Source organism: Castor canadensis, chromosome 6, assembly GCF_047511655.1.
Source record: "Castor canadensis chromosome 6, mCasCan1.hap1v2, whole genome shotgun sequence".
Lineage (NCBI taxonomy): Eukaryota > Metazoa > Chordata > Mammalia > Rodentia > Castoridae > Castor > Castor canadensis.
In genome coordinates this window covers 84,525,881-84,549,232 of record NC_133391.1, presented here as the reverse complement: position 1 = coordinate 84,549,232, position 23,352 = coordinate 84,525,881, and the positions used below count along the sequence as shown (strand labels likewise).

The following is a 23,352-nucleotide window of genomic DNA, read 5'->3' as shown; positions in this document are numbered from 1 at the left end:
AGCTGGAATCCTGACTCCTTTCTTGCTACCTATGTGACCCTTGGTAGTTACTTTTGGTGACTTCTGGAGATTGTCATAGTGCCTACTTCTAAGAATTTTTGTTAGGATTAACTAAGAGACTATGTGAAACTACTCAAAAAAAGTTCCTGGCACTCAGTAAATGTCAGCTAATTTATGGTCACTGTCATTTTATATATCTATCTCACAGATACATCTACACATATCACATATACATATATACACACACATACATATTTGCACCTTTTCTGTACTTTATAACCAAAGAGCTAACTAAACAGAGACTCACTCATCCTTTCCAGTAATGGCTTGTGTTTGTATCATTACAATGATGTCTGTTCTTGGTGTGAGAGGCTGGTGGGGATGAGAAGTCAGGAAAGAAAGGTAGCTATGACTACTTCATTTTAGTATTCCCCCACGGACAAGGCTCAGCTTCCTACACAGTTGGCCTCTTCAATCTACTCTTGCATATTTTCTAGTTGCCTACAGTTTCTGCTTCACTTCAGCATCTCATGGCTACTTTTAACTTTAATATCCTTCCCCATGCAACTCGTTTGCTTCAGCTGCTCACTTCCTCTCTCCTATCCTAAATTATTGAGGGTACTTGATTGGCCTGCTCTAGCTTTAGCATCAAATCACAGATGAATGGGCCTTGAGTCCAGTGCCCACCACCACAAGTCCAGTCGGCTGTAGTGGGGAGGAGCAGGTTATTGTGACTTGCATTGTCCCATCCTGTTAGTAGAGGCTATGGGTGTTGAAGGACAATTCTTCAAGCATTTGTTTTTCCATGTCTTCTGAGCAACAGGCTTGGATGTTATGTATTGTCTTTTCAAAGGTGGGTATATACTAGTCTTTAAAAGACTGGAAGTATTTTTCTCTCCTACCTTCCCAGGTCAGAGGACAGATCTGCTTCCTGCTCTCTATAGTGAAGATCATATCGTGCTCTGGGACAGATTTGCCAGCAGCTCTGTTATGAGACTTGGATTTCCTAAGTTCTGATTTCCTAAGCTGTGACAAACTCACTGTGTGTGCAGTATCTACCTATGCCAACCTCTGAATCATCCCAAAGGACAAGTGGGCAGAGGGAACTGATGCAACTATAAAATTCAGGTTGCCTACTGGGCCATGTAAAATAAATGCTTTGTCTCTGATCCAGGAGTCTCACATATTCTGCCAGCATCTAAGAAGCTTTTTAGCTTGCAAACGTGGTAAATCGACCCTTCACAGTTCTTGACAATGAGAAAAGAGGTTCTCATTCAAGTCGAATGGTTGTGGCAGGCACTGTGATGAACCCATCAAGTGCAACCTTCTAGTTTGATGTTTCTACAGCTTTGACTACAAATGCCTCATTTTTTTTCTTGGGAGGGGCGGGGAAGAAAAAATACACTGAATAGTAATGAAAGGTGGAGAAAGTAGAGCCTGAAGAATTGTGCCATATTTGTGCCCTCTCTGTGTGAACCTTGCCATGCTCAGATTTGGCACCTTTGTCTATGACGGCACTGCTGACTGAGTCAGGAAGTCAGGAAGAGTTGTCCTAACACTACTGCATCATACTGAGTCCCTGTGGGGCCCAGTGTGCTTTTAGCTATTTCAGCCTACTCAGCCGCTGTGAAAGTCACAAAGAAGCAAGTCCGACAGTCTTACACTGGTGCTTACTCCTTGTCAAGCCCTTAAAAAGATACTTTGCAGGGTTCACTATGTTAGCCATGGTCTACCAACATGGTTATCATAACTTACACAACACTTTGCACCAGAGGAATCTCTTACTAGCAGGAAAGCAATGTTCCATTTTCTGGATAAAAACATGGAGGAGGCTTATGTGTCTCAGAACACAGGGAAAAGGGAAAGCAATAAAATAATAAAAATAAAGCCCAGGAGATAAACAGTTAAGTTTAGCTTCTCTCCATTCTGCTGGTCCCATTGCTAGAAAATAAACACTCTTGAAAATGTCATTGTGAGCCACGGTTTGCTGAGGGCCAAGGGCCAAGAAACTCCACTTAGCAATAGCTACTTGGCTTGAGGGTACTCTGGTAGCTTTCATCTTGGGGGCTCAGTGCTTTCTTTCTTCCTGCTTTGGTTGTTTCTAGCTTGAGCATCTGCACAGCAGCCTCTAAGGCCCTATGTGTTAGGCACTCCCAGAGCCAAAATGAAATCCTACAGGGTGAACCCAGCTACGGGGGCTAGGAGACGGGGCATGTAATAGTGCTGGCACTACAGGACATTTTAGGAGCCCAGGCATTTTGTCTACTTGTTCACAGGTTTATCAGAATAGACACTTGGTAGATATTTATTAAATAGGTCAGGTTATGCAAGTATTTGTTGGGTTTGGTAAAGGTGTTTTCCAGCAGATCAGAGGATGCCAGTTTGACATGTTCTAATGCATTATTTTCATAAGCTTATTACTTCATTTAAGTTTCTAAGCATGTTCTTTCAGATGCCACTTACTCACTTAGATTGAAATGCAACCAATTGTTTGCTTGCCAACAGCTTAATCAGCAGATAGGGGAGGCTACACCTTGCTTTCCAGACGAAGTTGACTTTGTTACCTCCCCACCCCCATCTTCACCTGCTTTAAGTGTGATTGTAAACTAAAATAAAACCTCCGAGATTCTGAAATAGCACCAAATCCAGAATGCTACAGTAACAGGGATGTGGAATTCTTGGTAATGATTGAGAGCAGAAATTTGCTAGGCCAAAGGTCAGTCAGTATGGTGATAGACAGTGAATCCTCATAACTAATTGTCCAGTCTATGTCACTTGGGTCTTTTTAACAAGAAAATGGGGCTAGACAAATAGAAATAAGGCATAGCTTAATGGCCATAAGGAATGCTCACACTTGTAATCCCAGCTACACATGACATAGGAAGCAGACATTCAAGGCCAGCCTGCACCCAAAAAAAAAAAAAAATTTAGTGAGACCCCCATCTCAACAAATAAGCAGGACATGGTGGCATATCTATAGTTTCAGTTATATGGGTAGTTCACAGATAGGAGGATCACAGTCTAGGCCAGTCCTAGGCAAAAATCCAAGACCCTATCTAAAAAATAAATGAAAGTAAAAAGAGCTGAGGCTCAAGTGGCAGGGAGCTTGCCTATCAAGTGCAAGGTCCTGAGTTCAAAATCCATTATTGCCAAAACAAAAAAACAACAAAAACCCAACCCTCCCTCCTCCAGAATTTAAAATGGAATTCTGAAATCAAGAGGAAAGCCTTTATCAAGAGTCTATTCCTACTGATATAACAACTTGGGGGTAGGTTTGCTACCTTGTAATCAGTTGGGTCTTGCTGACTGATCAGACAAGAGACGCTACACATCCTTCAGGCCAGAAGACAGTCTCTGTAATTTATGAATCCCAGGTGAAAGTAGGAAATTGTCATTAGATCTTACCAGCGACAAAGACATTTCACTAACCACAAGCACACTAGAATTTTAGGTAGCAGTTCAAAAATGTCTCTAACATTATAGCAAAATGCAACCATCCTTCTTTATCCACAGGAGATTGGTTCCAGGACCACTGTGGCTACCCAAATCTGCAGATACTCAAGTCTCATATAAAATAAGAGTAGTTCTGCACACAGTCTACACACATTCTCCCATAGACTGTACTTTAAGCCATCTGTAGATTACATATAATACCCAATACAATGTAAATGCCATGTAAACAGTTGTTAAGACTGTATTATTTAGGGAACGACAAAAAGTCTGTTCATATACAGTACAGATATATTTTTTAAACAATATTTTTGATCAGTAGTCAATTGAATCTGCTAACAGAGGGCCCTTCCATACGTGGACATGAAGGGTCAACTGTAATATGGCAAAGAGAAAAGTATTTCCGAGAATTCTGAACAGATGCCAAATTTTCCCATAAAAAAAATCAGACTGTACTTCAAACAACTAACTTAAATAGTAATACTGATCAGAAAGGCTACTCTTATGCTGAAGGTGGTATGAAGTAGAAGCACCGTCAGGGTCTTACTTAAGAACCAGGGCTGACTCTGCCTCTTTGAGACTCAAATATTTTTTTCATATGGTTGGGACACTTACAATCAATCTTGCAGATTTATTATGAAGATTAGCCAAGACAGAGAGTCTAACACAAAGCCTAACAGTAAGAACTTCATGAACAGAAATAATTATAATGTAAAAACACATTTAAAAAAACAAATCTTACAAAGGACTGGTGTTATAACAAAGGAAAAAACATTGACGGCTGGCAGAATGCCAATTAATGACAATGAATGGTGCCAGGTAATGTCCTTCTAAGAACCTCTTCCCCATCAATCTTCACTATAAAAACTGCATTCTGATTATAAAAGAAGAATGTAAGATGTAACCAACTCCCACATTCATTCTTATTGTTAGTGTGTTAGCCAGATCTAGAGCTTTTCAGTAAAAATAAGAAAATAAAATGTTATGTATTTTTATTTAGTAAAGTTTCCCTGTCAGAATCTCTCAACTCCTAAGGTGATTAAGATGCTTTTAGGAATCTGTATCTGAAATGTTCAGTAATTCCAAAAGGCAGTGCTAACAATAATGAAAACCAAGTATAAAATACTTCCTCAAGACTTCACCCACCAACAAAAAGTGTTTTTCCAAAATTTTATCCATAACAGTATTGCTGAACTGATGATTTAGGTTCATTACTCTATCTCGAATATAATTTTTGAGAGGGAAAAGGTCAGTTCCCAAAATTATTAAAATGAGCTTGACATGGATCACTTATCAAATTCCAACCCATGGCATATGATCAGCTTAAAAAGGAGGTAGCATGGTTTCACTAAGATTGAGGCTTTCCAGTGGAATTAATTTCCTTTCTTGATTTAACACACCAACAGATTAGGCTACTTCCAAAGACAGTGCATCTGACTGACTGCTACCCACGAAACAATTTTTTATGGTGTCCTTTTTAGGGAAGGAAGAAATAGGAGCACATGAAGTGAATGGAAGATGCTCCAACAGCTCTACTTGAAGAACTAACAGCTCAGTCACCTAGAGGTCAGTTGAGAGTGGTGTTCTGAGGAAGGTTTGCATTCCACCCTGTCCAGTTCATTATTTATCAATAACTTCAACAAAGCCATTAAATATCAAAAACATGCTTTATCACAATTAGAATTAACACAAGGATAAGAGGAAGAATTTTTCTAGCACATTATTATTCTAAGGGAAGATCAGAATTCTACACTTTCCAAAATTTCTAAACAAAATTACTAGTTTTTGTCTAATTTAATGTGAGCAAAATCTACCGGCACCCAAATGACCCTTCTATTATGAGTGAAGTCTCCGAATCCCTTATAAACCACAAGGGATCTTTTCAATGAATTGCTTTGATAACAATCCCATGCTTGATTTGGAGAAAGCCACTGAGGTGAGGCAAGCCCCCTTCCCGTAACTTGGAGAGTTTCTGCAGTCCCAAGTCAATGTGAAACACCAGGCTCTGAAGAAACCTAAAAAATTGCTAAGAATGTTAGGTAGGAGAGGGCAACACAATTCCTTCAGAGCTTCTCCAACAGCATCAACTATTTCTACAAGGTCTCTGTAGGAGTCATCTTTGATAACAGTTCAAGGGCTAAAAAATCATGTGTCAGGACCCCATCCTAGACTTCCTTAATAGCTGTGTTCTTTGCTGTCAACTTTAAATCCTTCAGGGGCTACACTATCGTAGTAATACGATTACACAATTAAATATTAAAACTGACCACCGAGTATATCCTGTTTATTGTTTGATTTACACAGAAAATAATGGGCTGGGGTTGGAGAACAATAAACCAATCATTACATTTAGACCTGGGCTTTTGAAAAACTTGCATTCCATTTTAACAGTTCATATATATTTAACAGCTTATATATAAATCCAGATCACAAATAATCTTAGAGTTAGTCAGCTTAGTGATAAACAATTATGAAACACAAAAGAAAACCACATGAATCTAACTTAAATAAAGCATTCATATTACAAGAAATAAGAAAATGTTCAAAAAATAAAATTAGGTCAAGTTACAGCATAAAATAGAGAAATAAGATAAACAATATTTATTAATATTCATACCTATTTCTAATTTACCTTCATATAGTCTTAACTTTTTTCAAAAGGATCCAAGATAAGTTCAAATAATATTTTGGGGTCTGAACTTGTCAGGCTCAGCTTATACTAGCTTGTTACCATATAGTCCAAAAACTTCAATTTTCTTTTTAAAAAATTTAAACCGACTATTCAACTTGTCTCCTTCATAGCAGCTGTTTTAAAGATAGTAGGGAGCCAACAATAAAGAACTGTAACAGATGGAAAGCAAAAGTACAATACCTACCTTACAATTAGTTCTCAACACTGCTGGTTGAGTTTGGAACCAAAAACCTCTTAAAAACTGGCAGATAACAGCTATATCTTAATAGACGAAGAAGAAATTTTTTTCTTTGAGACAGCTGCTATCTAGGAGAAGAAAACCAAGATCCCATAATACTGCCTAAATATAACGTGTGGCTTATTACAGAGAAATCTGTAGCAATATACAGATTTAACCAGTAAGTGCTACAACTGATCAACACTACTTGAAAAGAAACAAACAAAAAAATCACAATAGCCACAAATTCCCACAATATACACATGAAAATTAATTTTAATCTGATTTGACTCTTTGACACTAACTGATTATCAGTGAAATATGGTATGGAAAGATCACAGAGTAGAAAACAAGCAGAGGTTAATTTATACAACAGTGACTATATACATCGGGAGGGAAAACATGCTAGCTAATGCAACATTAAGGCCTGAACGTAAGCATTTCCAAAGTCACAGAAGTCCCAAAGAACCCGAAATTACAAATTCACCACATTACATGCATGCAAGGTTCACTTTTGCTTTATCCCTAAAAGGATACGCAGAATTTTGCAGTAAATACCAGACACATTTACAATATATGCAAAAATTAGAATGCAAGTGTTAATATTCCTTATACTTAAGCCTCAAATGTACCAACAGTGAAAATTCATTTATTTTCAAGAATGGAGAAAAGAGACAAAATATAAATACTCAGAGAAATTATACAAATTAAATGTAATTCTTCACTTGGGAAGCCATATAAATATTCTTCAAACTAAATTGCCGGTGGACACTGGATGGATGTACACTCATTGTGTGCTTCACTATCTGACTTGCTCAAATGTGGTATTCTAACAGGCACTGTTCTCTAGTGAGGATTTCAATCCGCAACTGCATGTTAACTACCACACCCATGTCTGTGCAATCCTGCCCACTGCATGTGATCACCGAAAGGTTACATGATTACAAAGGTGACCCAGTTCAAGTTTCCAGACTTTCAAAATATTTCAGAACAAAAACTACCTAAAACCATCCAATACTTACTAACCAAAAGCACCAAGAGTGCTCTGGATCTCCAGGAGTAACTTTAACTAAGTGAAAGCAAGCTGTATCAGAGCACAGAAAGGGTATCCTATGGCCATCAAATTCATCCCACTGTACCAAGCACTGAGTGTGCCAGATTCCTCATATGCTCTACTAATTTTACTGTAAGCATGTCCACTGTCTATTGAATAATTTGCTTTACCACCTAATCATTTCAGAGGCTTTACACGTAAAATTTTTAAATTTTGTGAAATTTTAGCTTTTGCTTGGCATTTTGAAAAGTCCTAATTTTAAACCAAGATGTAAAAGCAGACATCTTCCTAAAAAACTTCTCAGTATTATGAACTAAGAGGTTTCAATTTAGGTAAGGCAAAGGGAAGTGAGAAAACATGCTTTAGAATTCTATTTATTTCCAATGAAACCAAATTTTACTACTATCGTGACCACAGTCTTCACATTTGATGCAATAGGAGAGCTTAATTATAATCTCTTAATGGCAGTACTTTACACAAAACCAGTAACATGTGTCACACGGATAACTATTTCTTTTGGAGAGCATTAACTAATAAGCTTGACGTTACAATTAATACCAACATATTCAACTAAAGAAAATGGATGCACTGCTTTAACATTCAGCTTGAAAATGTTTAGTATGTTCTGCAAACCTAAGTTCTGTTTAGAAAGGTTAATATTTTCTTTCTAAACTATGGCATATACTATATATAGCATTTTAAATATATTTATATATAATTATTTGCACATCAGATTTAGAAGGAATTTGCAGATTTACTTTGATAGATTGATCTCATTTCAACTTTAAGGTTTAGGGAGCTTCTGCAGTATTGTCACTTGAAGGTGGGGCATCAGGATCAGTCTCAGAGGAAGTTGCTGCAGACGCTTCGATAACCGCAGGTGGGAAGTGACGGCGGCACACGGGGCATGTTCCCGACTGGAGGGAAAAACACAAGTTAACAGCCACCAGAAACATCTTAACTGTCACAACAGTATGTTAAAGAAAAGACAGTATCATTAACCTAGTAATAAGTTAAGAATTTTAAAAACAAAAACAAAATAAACTCTAAACCCACACATAAAGACAAAATATTACTTTCATTTTCTGTATACCCCAATCAAACCATAATTTCTTTGTGGGTAAACAATGTCTCATAATCATGTTTGTACCTTTAAGACAATTCACTTTTCATCCAGTGGGTTTTAATTAAAAGCCTCCACATTGATGCCATGATGAGAGGATGAATAAAGACTCAGTGTATGTCCTCATGGAGGTCAGTTTAGCACAATGACTTGAATCAAATTATTATTTTATCTAATATTCACATATTACAGAAACCACACACATACTTATTCCCCCCAGGACCTACCTCATATGCATACTAAAGCTTCACTTTAGTATAGCACAGATATGTAAAGTACATGGACCTAAGACCTTTCTTTACAAGTCATATAATTCCTTTCCAAAAAGAGATGGAGTTAGGTGACTTCTAAATGACAAAACAAATCAACCACAGACCTGGAATGGAAGGTAGGAAGGGGAAACAGTTATTCTGAGAGTACACCTGGGTGATAACAGAGATAGGTCATCTGATGATAGATTATCTCCAGGCAAATCTGGTCTTCTTTCAGAGATCTCCCTGATAGATAGGAGGCTGAAGATTTCATGCTGTGAAAGGGACCTTCTTCCACTAAGTTGTCTCATCACAGGACAGAGCCTGAACAGATTGTCACCTCATGTTATAGCAAAGTCATGTACAATTCAAGGCTATATAATGTACACAATGTTTGTAATTTAATAATTTAGTAAACATTTACTGTGCACTGTTCATACAGATTGGACCCTAACAGCAACATCACTGTCTTGGCCAATGGCATACTAGCTATGTAACCTTGGGTAAGTAACGATAACTGCAAAAAGGGAATAGGATACCAATTTTTGTGAGGATTAAGTGGGAGAAGATAAGTGAATCATCTAGCAGGACCTCAAACACAGCAGGAATACAAAACACTGGATCCTTCTTAAGTCTTTAAAGCTATCATGGGAGTTCAAAGAAAGCTTGTATTAAGGAAAAAAAGGTGAATTTCAACTGTATCTATTTGGATTATCTAATCTTACAGATGTTATAAAGGGAAGATCATGCCAGGCTTCATGAACAAATGCACAGAAACACAAGCAAATGTGCAGAAGAGTAAACCTGAAGTGACAGCTTGGGGGCCTGATCACAGAAGGCCTTGAGTTAAAATCCAAGATAGAAACTTTACTCTATTGCACTGACAACTGGAAATCAATCTCAATCTCAGTATCTTTAAGAAATGGGAGTAACATGATCAGAGCTACTTTTAGATAATACCTCTAATGAAGTGAGGAAGTGAAGCAAGTAATTACATTGTTAAGGCAACAAGGATTGAAGGTCTATGGATAAGAGTACAAATGAAATGAGGGATTTGGCCTTAGACACAGACATACAGAAAATAGTTAAGACTCAGTGGGTCTGCATTTTCTGTTTTCTTACTAATTTTAATAGCATAGATTCCTACTACCACCACCACCACATACAGACACTAGAAGTTTCTTCCTACTTAATTATGACTTTAATTATTACAAATTAATTTTATTTTTTCCTATACCAGTTATTTAGCCATGTACTAGGCACTGTATTAATTCATTACAGATTATCTATTTCAACCTTTATGAGCTGGATTTATTGAGTGGTGAAACTTTCTAGGCTGTATCAACATAATTCCAAACGAACAGGTTAAGAAAAATTGTCCACAATACCATTTTTCAAATTATTTTCTGAGGGGAGGGGAGACATCAAAGAAAGCAATATTTAAAAAAATAATTCAGAATTCAAAATTGCATCTCAATTGAAATATGAAGAAGTGTACTGAGTGTGGAAACACATATAACCTCCACACAGGAAATACTCATAAAATAGCAATCATGTTAGTAATATGTTCCTTACTGAAATCTGCTGTTGGGTCTTTGTAAGTTGTATCATAAATTAAGTTTGTATTTGTGATTTTGTTGTTAATAAAATAATAAAATTTATTAATTTTCAGTAACAGTTTTTGTGGGTTTTTTTGGTGGCACTGTGGTTTAAAGTAGGTAGCCACTCTTACCTCAAGTCACTCCACCAGCCCTTTTTTGTGTTGGGTATATTTGAGATAGGGTCTTGCAAACTATTGGCCCAGGGCTGGTTTCGAACTACAGTCCTCCTGATCTCTGCCTCCTCAGTCACTAGGATTACAATGAGAGCCACCAGTGCCTGGCAACAGTGTTTGATCTGATTTAAAAAAATATTCACAGGACACTACCTCCCTCCCAAGTACCATGGGTTACCTCATTTAGTCCTCACATTATGTAATCCACAATGTGTGTCATCACGCACTCACACACGTATCACCAGAGTAGCATTCCACAAATGTTAAAATATAATAAGCATTATATCCCACAAACATTTTGTATTCCACCAACCTAACTCCAAAACTATTCTAGACGAATTCTTTAAAAAACTGTATAAATTTAATGCACTTGCAATTGGAATCCTACAATGAATTCTTTTGGGAGAGAAAAGCAAACTGACAAAATAATTAAAGTTCAAATGAATAAAGTTTAAGAGTAAGTATGAAAAATAATAGGTATCAGGAAAAAACTGCACAGTCCTATTAAAATAACAATTAAAAAACCCAATCCCACAAATGTTAATATAAGGATTTAAGCAACGTAATAAGAGGAAAGTGTGCGTGTATACCCCAGTGGATGGGGAGGCAACAGTCATAGTTAGGAAGAAAGGGGAATTGAGAAAAGAACATTCCTACATTGGATTTCAGAAATTTTGGTTAGAATTTTCATAAGTGGCAGTAAATAGGGAAAACAGCAAAGAAAGGAAGAGAAGAGAAGAGAAGGAGGAAGGGGAGGAAAAATGGGAAGGAGAGGGAAAGAAGTGATTGTAGGGAAGACATGGGGCCTGTAACTATAAGTAAACAAGCTGGAAAGTGATTTGGGAAGTCACACTGACCTGTCAGGTAAATATTCCTTAAGTAAAAAACAGAGATCACAGAGAAGACTTCAGTACAACTCTATTTCTTTTTCTTTCCTTTTTTTTTTTTTTTCCTTTTTGTGAGATTAGGGTTTAATCTCAAGGCTTTGAGCTTGCACAGCAGGCTTAAGCCATACCTCCAGTCCATTTTGCTCTGGTTATTTTGGAGATACGGTCTCTTGAACTATTTGCCTGGGCTGGCCTCAAACCATGATCCTTTGGATCTCAGCCTCACAAGTATCTAGGATTGTAGGCATGAGATACTGGTGCCTGGCAACTCTTTATTTCTTAAGTAATTCAAATACAAATATTGGGGAAGTCTTTAAGGACAGTATATAAAAACTGGAATAGAAGGTATTTGATAGGTTATTAATTTCTTCTACACATTTTCAGTAACACTAATGCACATCTGCAAAATACTTGTTTACTGTTACAGTACACTTTGAGCAGGGTCAAAGGGCTTCTTTACTTGAGATACTTTTGAAAACACCAAATTTCAAGGCTGCAATTAAAAATACATTATACAGTTTTTGTTGTCTGTGTTGCTACTAAAGGTAACCAGCCTTTAGACTTTAAGTACTACAAATACGTATTCAAATAAATAGTCTTGAGAGCACTATTATTATTATTGACTTACAGGAGAAACTTATGAAGTATTAATTGTAAAAAGTAAACCAACACTCACCTTTTGTAGCCAAATTGAGACACAAGGTTTGTGAAAGAAATGGTGACAAGGCAACTCTGTTGCGATATCATCCTTAATATACTCACTGCAACAGATTGGACAGCACTGCTCCTGACCAATAGCTAAAAATAACAAATAATTTATATCTATCAATCATATGAAATTTATTTTAGTACAATTAAAAATCAACATTTTAACGCACAGATGATACTGACAAAAGAACCAGACTCTGATCAACAAATTTGGAAAACACATTACTAACACAAGATGATTTGGCATTTAATAAACATTGCTTTTTGTAGAAAAGTTGAGCAGGGAACATTTGTCTCACCCTATCACTTTGTAAGTTAAAAAACATTCTCCTAATAGGTGAAAGTTTGTCTGGCTTTTAGAAAAACTCTAATGAAAGTTCCTGATAGTTGAGTATTCTGTCTCCTAAAAGCTCTGACATGTCCTTAAATATGCAGTGTCTTTGGGTATTTGAGATCACTGTTGCCCTTACCAGTGTGGTCTTCAAGAACAAGGGTTTCTGGAAGACCATCGATGCTTTCCTTACTGGCTGGTGGATTGGCCACCTCAACGTCCACTGCAAGAGACTCTAAATGTGCCAGTGCAGTCTGAAAAAGAAGTTACAGTGCTTTGTCAGAAAAAAAAAAAACCTCAAAACCTTTAAAACAGTAGACTATTTTTAAGGTATCTTACAAAATTATATTCACCAAATTCTCTTCCTGTTATTCCTCTTGCCTCTTTAGCCCCCACCACCATTAAACCAAAGCATCAAGCACACACCAGTGTATGTGTGTATACGCATGTGTGCATAAACATACACACACACAGGTCTACTTCTCATAGATAAAAATCTACTTTGTCTCAATAACCGCCTTTTATGCCTGGTAAATTTTATTTTCAGAGGAGTAGTTACCTCCTCCAAATTAGGAACTTCTATGTGAGACGAATAATATGAAGAACATAAACTTTTGAAAGATTCCCTTCATAGATGACAAAATGTAGTGATACTACTGGATGTTCCTCTAGGTTTTTCTAGGGCCTCCCAACTGCAGTACAAGGTGGTGAGCAGCTTCTAGCACTTGCCTTGGGTGGTTTTACAGTACAGTGCTACTAGCTAGTCACTCTCCTATGAACAGTTTCTCTGGTACCCCAGAGGGCAAATCCTGAGCAGGTCCCGTCAGCATAGTACCATATAAGCCATGGCTATGGCCTCCGAACAAGGTCTGGATCTCAGCCATGGGAGTGGGGAAGCAAAGTGATCCATCTTAGCCTGTACACTATTTCTTAATTCTGCTCTTCCTGTATTTTTTAACGTTCACTTTACTTTCTACTAATCCTTAATAATGAACTAATCCCTTGTTACTCCAAACTCCTGTATATGTAATAATAAATTTATATTATACTTTTAATGTTTAAATCATTGCTGTTCTCTCTTGTGACCAGGTCTAGACTGATACAGGATTGGTATTTGACTTGCAAGGAGAGGATTTTTGGACCAGTTTGCTTGGGCCTCTGAGCTTAAGCGCGGTGCTGTTGCCAATGGGAGTGGGACGCTATGAACCCGTGGCCTGTTGTGGCATTATGATTAATCAAACCATCACTGCAGGTACTGAAGAAGTGTTAACTAAAGCTCGTGAATTTGGGGCAAGCCCTGGCAATTGCTGCATTTAATCTTATGATAATAATGATGTGAACAGAAGAACTGCAACATGGGGATGGATTATTTTGAGTGTTTCTGTGCACTTGGAAAAATCACATACACAAACCTATTAACTCTCAGCTCAGGAAAGTACAGGAACCAGAGTTTCCACAGTAGCCCTAAAAGAAGCACTTAGCTCTGAAAATGAAACATAAGCTTTAACTGTGTGTATTGCTAACTTAAGACAAGAGTAAAAATCTGTTTCACCAAATTCCTCAAAAGTTAAATCACTGTTTAAAGAATGGGATTCTGGAGCTTGGAATGAGATGTGGTTGGACTTGATGAAGTCAACAATCCTGAATCTCTAGTCACCTCAACCCTCTTTTCCGCCCTAGCTGTTCTCTGCTCTCCACAGACTATGCTTCTTCTGTTTGAAAAGGCTGTGATGATGTCATTTGGAAGACACCTCTCTTACTTCTTCCAGGCCAATAGTAGAGTTACCACAAGCCCTTGAGAAATGCAGGTTTGGGCCATTCTACCAAATAAATAATTCTAACCAACTAAAGTTAAGACAGAGAGAAGGGAAAATACGGAATGGGATGTGGAAGAATGAAGCCATAGACATACAGACACTGAGTATGACCTCAAGACCAAACAGAATCAAAGTCTAGTAGCTTTTCATGTTTATGTATTTGCTTGTTTTATGTGTGTATGTATGTTAACCATTTTCTTTTCCTTTCTTCATTTCTATTTCATATACCAGTTGCTGGAAATTAACTGCACAATGTTTTTTGTGGTTCTGATATTGAAACCAGGGCTTTGTGCTATGCCCCAGAATTTTGTATTAACATAAGAGAATTTTCAGTATGGCTAGATTTGTAGAGTAATTAGTTATAGTAGTTACAGGAACTAGAACTGTGCAGCTACTCATTTGAAGGAAAGAGTAAAAATCCTTTTTTATGTTGTAGAAATGTAAATTAGTGCAGCCACTAGGAAATCGGTACAGAGGTTCCTCAAAAAACTAAAAATAAAGCTACTATATTATCTCAAAGGAATTTAAGTTAGCCTACAATAGAGATACCTGCACATCCACATTTACTGCAGCATTAGTCACATAGCCAAGTTCTGGAATCAGCCTACATGCCCATCAGCAGATGAATGGATTAAAAAAAATAGTATAGATTCCTATGAAGTACTACTCAGTCACAGGAAAATGAGTGGAACAAGAAACATGTTAAGCAAAATAAGCAACACTCCGAAAGACAAATATTGCATGATTCATCTCAAAGAGACATGAATGTAAAAATGGGATTATTCAGAGTGGGGAGAACTAGTGGGAGGAGGAAGGGTGAAAAGAGGATGATGAGGAGGATGACTATGATCTAAGTATACTGTATTCATGAATGAAAATGTCATAATGAAACCCACTTAAAAAAAAGAAACTAAAGAATTTAATAGCAACTTAAAAAAGAGAAACTAAAGAATAGCAATTAAACAAACTAATTTTAAAAAGAAAAAGAATATATGGAGACCAAGCAGTCAAAGGGATAGACTATCAAATCCAACTTCACTATTTCTGTCAGCTTTGTAAAAATGGATCTGGACCATTTTAATATTTGCCCTTCTAATGGCTGACATGATGTCAAGCTTTGTTTGCAAAGGACACTAAAGAGACACTGGGGCTTTGCTTCTGTGGCATCTGTGGCTCTATAGCATTAGACCCCTGCAGGGTACAGCTTCTTCAATGGCCAGCAGCTTCCCCCAGCACCCACCTCAGATGGCTCTGCAGCATAGTGCTTAGTTATTCATAGTACCTTCTTATGGATAACTTTCCCTGGCACCCTAGGGGGCTGACTTTCAGCAAGTTCCAGAGCACAGCTTTCCACAAGTTCTGCCAGCATGGCACCAGAGAGATTTCTCTATCATCCACTGAGTCACAGCTGGGCCACTTCCATAAAGGTCTGGATTTCAGCCCTAGGGGAGAGTGGGGACTCTTCCTTGAGTGTTCTATCTTAGCCAGAGAAGGTGGTAGCTGCTCCCTACACATGCTTTTCCTATATTCTTTATAATTATCTTTATTTGTTACTAGCCATTCCCTTATTACATTAATCTCTTACAGTTAATAATTCTTTATTTTAAACTTTGCAGTTAGTAAAGTGTAAGATCTTGCTGTTTCTTTCTTTTTTACGTAACTATTATTATTAATCTACCCCAATTCCCTACCTACTTCTCAACATAGACCCTGCTTAAGAGAACTCATCTGTGCTACAAGTAAACAGTAAGAAGGGATTACTATTTACATAGTAACTTCTTTGGGGAGGTTCCACTGTGCTTTGATATATGCTTATTTCAGTGGGCTTATTGCCTTTTGTGATGAGTATATGCAGTACAAATAAATATCTGGAATTTCATATATGTAAAAGTAATTTATTGCCTTGGTATTAACACACATAGTTACGATGATCTGGGATCACTTATAAGCAATGAGAGCAAAAGAGGCCATTTTACAGCTACTGCTATGGAAATCTTTAATAAATACAAAATCTATCTATACCTTCAGGAAGTACAGTATATTTTCAGAAGTTAGTACAAGTAAGACAAACTAAAACTAGCCTAAATAACCCAAATGGAATATATCTAGGCTTAAAGTAGCATAATCCTTTGCTGGCATAAAACTGAGCTTCTAAAGAATAAAGTAGAATTTAGTTTTAAAGAATGAAAATTTATTGATTTAATGATTTAATACCAATTTGAATGACCACCCTGAATCAAGATTTGCTGGTTTGGCTGCTTACTTGAATGTATCTACGAATAGACCCATTTCCTGAGAGCTTACAATTACATGAAATATTTTACTAAATGCTTTAACACAATCTCAGAATAATTCATGAGGCAGACCTTATTATTCCTATTTTGTCGATGAGGTTCCTGAAGCTTACAGGTTAAATGAATTGTCCAAGGTCATGCAGTCTGTCTAACTCAAAAGCTCATGCTTTTAACCTCCACATGTTATCTTCCCAGTGTCTACATCTCAATGTATATGATGTACTCTTGTGAGTGTGTGAAGATTCTTCAAGGGGTCCATGAGTGTGTGAGTCTTAAGGGAACCAATTTCAATTAACTTTAAGTAATCCTTCCTCAAACTAATCTGCCTAACGATGTACCTGCAGTCAAAGTGTCATATTCTCTGTTCTCATATTTCCATTTACACTAACCTTTCTCCATTTTATGAATAAAAGTACAGTTCTTAGCAATGTGAACTACTGGGGTCAATCTGAATTCTAGCAACTGAATAATAAATCTTACAAGGATAGGAAGGTAGCTTCCAGTTCTTTGCTTTCAAAAAATGGAAGCAGGTTAAGTTGATGTGATTGTTGGCAAATATTTCAGAACTGAGTGATAATGCTATGATAAGTTTCTTCCTTATTAATTTATCTATGTAAACAAGATTTCCCAATTTTTACATCCACAAAGATAAAAACAGAAATAAAATTTATATTGAAATGTATCTCATTCTAGGAATAAACTCGTAAGTAATTGAGATTACATTAAGGGATGCTGTTTTCAGTAAAATTTTATGTTTAAATAATTGTTAACCAAAATTTCTAATTTATCATTAATTAATTAGACACTACTGATAGCAACTCAATTTAAACTATTTTGTACATAAAATTTTTAACATACTTTTCTTGCAAAGAAGTATAAGGGAAGCAATACTAGTTATTTATACTAAAAATTTTAGCTGTCGCCATTAATGTATTTTTTCAGACTTGGGAGTATGCAGGATGCTTTACTATTGTTGTTTTAAAAAATTAAATTTTGCTTTTTTACCATCCCATCACTCAAATTTGAGACTAATGTACAATAAAAAGATCTGCATCAAAAACCAATACTTAATAACAGAAATAAAAGCACCAACTTAGAAAATGGACAGGCTGTTTACGCTACAAATAGATAAAAAGCATAGTTACTTTTATTTTTGTTTCATTTAAAGAATTTAGTTTAAATCTAAGAGGAAAAATTATGTTATTTCAGTTTCATTTCCAAAATGTTAAATAAATTCACACTAGCATGAAAAAAAATCCAGATTTCTGTATAGTGCTAGGAAAATGGAACTGTACTGATATTCTAGGTATGAAACATCTCAGTTAAACTCAAATTCAATAAAGAAGAGCAGTAAAATGTGAGGAAGCTGCTAAGCTGTGGAAAATGGAGAAGCTTAAATCCATGAATCAGAGGCAGAAGTAAAAATAACTATGAAAGTGACAGTGTCTCTGGGTTCCTCATTAGCAAAAGTCAACAATGCATGAAGTGGAAGTTCCTAGACAAAATGTTCTTTTTTGCTTCTTGTCTGTTCATTCTGGTAGTGCCTTTACATAGCATGACCTCTCATGACCAATCTCTCTGGCTCTTCTTTAAAGATTACAAATGTCACATTTCCAGTTAGTAAGAAATAGTAAACTCTATTTTAGTCTCAACATTTCTTTTTAAAGATATCTCCATACTGTACGAAATCAATCATAATCTACTTAATAAAAATGAAAGAAGTTTTAAATAGTGTGAAACCAGGTCCTAGAACAGATGTACCCACTGTGGTCACTCAAAAGTTATGTAGCTCAAGAATTAAGCAATCCTTTACCTTTATACATTATGCTTCTGATGTAAGTTATCATATTCCATCATTTGGCAACACAGGTTAAATAATCTGGCAAAAGTTCAAGGTGTATCCTGACTCGTGATACTAACTTTTTCTCCCAGTAAACAATACTTCATCTACAGTAATTTTGAGAAAAACATGCAGAATAATGCATAATTGAGAGCAATGATCCCCATGGAAGATTAGTGAACATGTGGCATGTATGTATTCATGTGTAGCTACTACCTTATTTACAAACCTCACTTTCTAATGTTGGAAGGTTTTAAGATAAAATGTTGTCATAATCCTCCTGAAAGTTCTCTCGTTAGTTTTTCTTCTCTTGCTCTGGCTCATTCACCAGTTATTAATTATTGTTATTAATTACTTTGGAAATCACTTCAGAAATGTTGACTTAAACACTTCTTTTAATGAAATCCACAAGTACAGTGGAAGTTCCCAAATGTGAAAATATTTGGGCTTTTGCTCTTGGACAAATACATTTAAGAGTAAGAAGCTTTTCCTGCTTTTGTCAAATAATGAAAAGAAGGCAAGAGAAACTTAGGCAACGAATGTGCCACATTTATGAAAGTGTGTACATGTGTGTGGAGATGAGGGGAAGCAAGTTTCCTAACTGCATTTGGCAGCAATATAGTACCTGAAAGCTAAAAGAACAAAAGGAAAGGATCTGTATATATCCTTAGAGATCTTCAATTTCATTTCACAAATACATCTGTGCTTGTGTGTACATATATAAAATATTCAGACTCTCATAATTTAATTCAGGAAAAAGTGTATTTTCTAAATGTAACCAAAATATTTTTCATTCGGCAGTAAAAACTGAGAAATACTGCAGTTTGAGACAAATTGGCAGGACATCAAATGTAACTTACATACACAAACAGTGAGAATCATTATTGTTGTTGAACAGATGACAAAACTATTCATCTTTAAACTTTATCATTCTGTATCCCATCAACTTATAAAGGCATCAGAGCTACTAAACTACCTCCATAGCCTGGGCTAAGCGTTCTTCTAATGCCATGTAGGTGAGGAACTGAGGATCCACATAAGAAATGGCTTCAGCAACGCCCAGTCCATCTGCAAAGCCATCAAACAGGCTGAAAACAACAAAACAGAACATTAGGCTGAAGACAATTATATTAGCATGCTGGTAAGTTAGCAAACATTTCCAAACAGAAAACCTTAAAATATTTTAGTGTAACTGTGCGGGCTGGAGAGCAGGGAAAAAACCAATAGAAAAGGTATGTGCTAAGTAAGGATTTAAGATACTACTATTTCGGCCAAGATTATGTCACACTCACTGCAGTTTGTAGGTGTGCTGCTAACTCCAAAGACTGCTTAAAGGTAGTACTTTCTCTCCTCATTCTTTCCCATATATCCCCTTCTGTTTATTTTAGTTTCCAATCCAAGTATACATGACAATATGAGAGAGAAAATTACTACATTTTAATTCTATCATTACTCAAGGCCTATTTTTTTTCTCTTACTTTGTGCTGCCTAATTACTTTAGATTTAAAATATTTTATTTTCTCAAGCCTTTCTCATTAATCTCTCTTCTGCTCAGAATCAGGTCTCTTCCACTACTTTACAGCTAGAAAATTATTTCTCTCCTAGCTACTCATTTTTATTATTTTTCTGAAGGACTGTAAGCTCTTGAAAAAAAAATACATTTCACTTCGATGTCAATCCCTTTCCTCTACCCCAGACATACACAGGTTCCTCTTTTTTTCTCTAGGCTTAGAAATACTAAGTATTTAAAATTTTGGATATCTTAAGTATGTCTCTGGTCCTTTCCCTCTAATCTTGCTCCCTTGGAAATTCATTCAGTCTCATTTCTTCAGTTATCCTCTCTGCAGGTAATTCCTAAATCTCCACCTAATTCCAAACCCTTCTTGGAGTTGTTGACCTACATTTCTAGTTGTCTACAGGGCACCTTGTATATATGTACTCCCACCACTTCACAAAACTAAGATCTCTAAAACAGTTCACTTTGCCTAAAGACCAACTTTTGTTGACTTCCATATCCTATCAGAGCTTAAGTACCATAGTCAGGAATGTCTAAAGTTACAGGACTTTGCTCAAAATAGTGCTAATATCAACCATCATTAAAATTACAAATAAACTGCAGAAAGAGACATAGACATTGTTCTTATGAAAATATATTATAGCTTAGTAGTATTTGGAAATCAATAAACATTACATGGTACAAAGGAACATTCTGATACACTGACAGATTTTAGAATTAGAATACATACTAAGAATTACTGAATCTACCCCACCCTGGCAATACTGGAACTCCTTCATTTAATGTTGAGATTTATTGCAAAGAAGTGCCCTGGGATCAGTTGATGGGGGATTTAACTGAGTCATCATTAACTTGAAAAAATTAATTATGATTGTTTCTTCATCTGTAATTAAATAAGCAGGTACACAAAGGTGCCAGGCACAAAGACAGCACTACTTCAGACATTCAAAAAGCAACAGAAACATTCCCTCCTTACAGAACATACACTGTTTTCCAATTGGTATTGTCAGTGTGGGACTGCTCTGCTAGAAGAATAAAACTCATGGGAAGTAATATTTCTATTTATAACTTTCACCCTTTTGCTGCATTTCTGCCTGATGAAGCAAAACAAACTATATCCACTTTCTGCAAAAACCCCTTCAAGTGACTGAACTAAACTGCCTCCCAACAATTCTTTTCTCCTGAAGGATAAACACAAATCTATATACTCAAAGCCTGATAGCTATGTAATTTGGCCACTGCAGAATAATCAGTTAACATAAAAATTCTAATAGCATTAATTTGGCAATCATCACAATAATTCATGATTCAGACAAGAATCACTAATGGATGCTGAAGCCAGTGGACAGAAATGTGATAGTTTGAGAAAAAACATGCTATGTACAATATCTTTCTATCAGACAATTATTGGTTAAAAAAGGGGAAAACAGCAACTGCACAGTGCAGAAATCTTGAAAATGACACCATAACAAAATGATCAGAATTAAAACCACTACTAATGAAGTAATCTGTCACCATGAGCCTTCTGCTAAGCACTAAGAAGGACAAAACATTACTTGTATGGTGTTTCTTCTAAAAACTCCTAACTCAAGTCCTATTTATGACATCAGACAAATACAATGTAATAGGCATTCTGCAAAACAAATGGCCTATACTTTTTAAAAATGTCAGGGCTTGAAAGACAAAGAGTGACTAAGGGAATGTTCAGATTAAAAGAGATGAATGAAACACGCTAACTAAATACAATGAATGGTCCTGGATTAGCTCAGAAAAAAAATTCTCTGATGGCATTAGTGGAACAACTTTGTTCCACTAATTAGGTTTGTAGATTAGATAATTAGTACTGCATCAGTGCTAATTTTCAGACTTCAATAATTTTACTGTTATGTAAGGTAATGTCCTTATTTTTAGGAAATTCATTCTAAAATTTATAGGTAAATAAATCATGTCTGTAGCTTACTCTTAAGAGAGTCAGAAAAAAACCTTACCATAAATAGAGAAAAGAAGAGAATGATAATACAACTGTTGCCTTAAAATATTAACATTTAAGCTGGGCATGATGATGTATGCTGATAATCCTAGCTATGAAATAAAGTATTAACATCTTAGTGAAAGATATATGAGAATTTTCTGTATCATTTTCACCACTTTTCTGTAATTCTGAAATTATTTAAAAATTCTATTACTAAGCCATAGTTATATCCACACAGGATTAACTTCTCACAACCATATTAGGTTAATAATTATAACCTTTGTTTCTTTCAGGAAGACAGAGAAGGAGTTATCAAAGAATAAATAAATGGTGGAGGTGAGATTTTTCTAAATCTATAAACATGTTTTCACTCTGTCATCTTCTACAACACCAAGCTATGAGATACTCCAGTATTGTACAACACTTCTGCGATTTCAATCAAAACAAGAAAGTAAAGATATTTCCCATTTATTCTTTACAATAAAATAAGGAAGCAAAAGGCTTTTTCCCTAAGTAGTGCCAAGGTTTGGCTTGTGAGACAAGAATTGCTACTTTTTACCATGGCTTTTCAAACTTTTAGTTGTTAAATGACATTTCATTTTAATATGAAAATGAAACCCTATTCTTACCTTATTACCCTTTAGCTGCTGACATATAGATTCATAAAGTACCACATATGCAAATAATGAGGACTGGGCATATTTAGTATCAAAAGACAAACCTTCAAAAATTTTGCCTTAAAATCAATGCTACAATGCTTTCCATATTTTAAAAAAATTACTCTGAAATTATTCCAGAAAATTTGGGAACATCAGTAATGTCTCTAAAACCTTACACAACAGCCATATCCAGAAAGGACATAAGTGAATTAGAACCTGAAGTAAAAGTTGCCAAATTAAATTAAAATAATACTTAATAAAGACATTACTTCATCAAATTTTTTATGTTGAACAACCTTTTCTTAAAGTTATTTGGAAATATGAATCAAATCTTGAAAAGCATCACAAATCTCATAATGTCCTCTATCTGTCCTGAAGCTCAATGGGGAACACTTTATTCAACAATTTCAATGGGCAAATAATCCATTAAATCTTAGTACACGTGTAGGATGAGCCATCTACACAATGGAGCTGTAAAAAGTTATTTTTCTGAAGTCTTAAAAACATGCAACAGAAAAAAACTTCATATGAAATAATAATGCCTGCCTCTAAGCATGTACAGATGACACTAAATGGATAATTCACCTGTCACTGACCACTTTGAGGAATGCTCTGCAGAAGGAAGACAAGAGTTCAGAATTAAGGAGTGCAGTAGGAAGGTGGTAGGGAGACATAACGAGACAGAGAAAAGAATGAGGTAGGAAAGGCTAAGATTATGGCAAACCACTGATTCACAATGTTTGGGAGGTCAAACCATGGATTTTAGA

General features: G+C 36.0%; 1 protein-coding gene across 2 annotated transcripts in view; it reads right to left on the bottom strand.

Moving 5' to 3' along the window:
• Nucleotides 1–5,717: 5,717 nt before the first annotated feature.
• Nucleotides 5,718–23,352, bottom strand: part of Pja2 (praja ring finger ubiquitin ligase 2) — a 71,671-nt gene continuing 54,036 nt past the window's right edge. For both annotated transcript variants that reach the window (XM_020181623.2, XM_074076980.1), the window contains exons 7-10: nucleotides 19,415–19,526; nucleotides 12,627–12,741; nucleotides 12,125–12,246; nucleotides 5,718–8,330 (exon numbers count right to left, since the gene is read on the bottom strand). In XM_020181623.2, coding sequence (XP_020037212.1) covers nucleotides 8,205–8,330; nucleotides 12,125–12,246; nucleotides 12,627–12,741; nucleotides 19,415–19,526 — 475 coding nt within the window. In that variant the 3' untranslated portion in view covers nucleotides 5,718–8,204. The remainder of the gene's footprint in view (nucleotides 8,331–12,124; nucleotides 12,247–12,626; nucleotides 12,742–19,414; nucleotides 19,527–23,352) is intronic.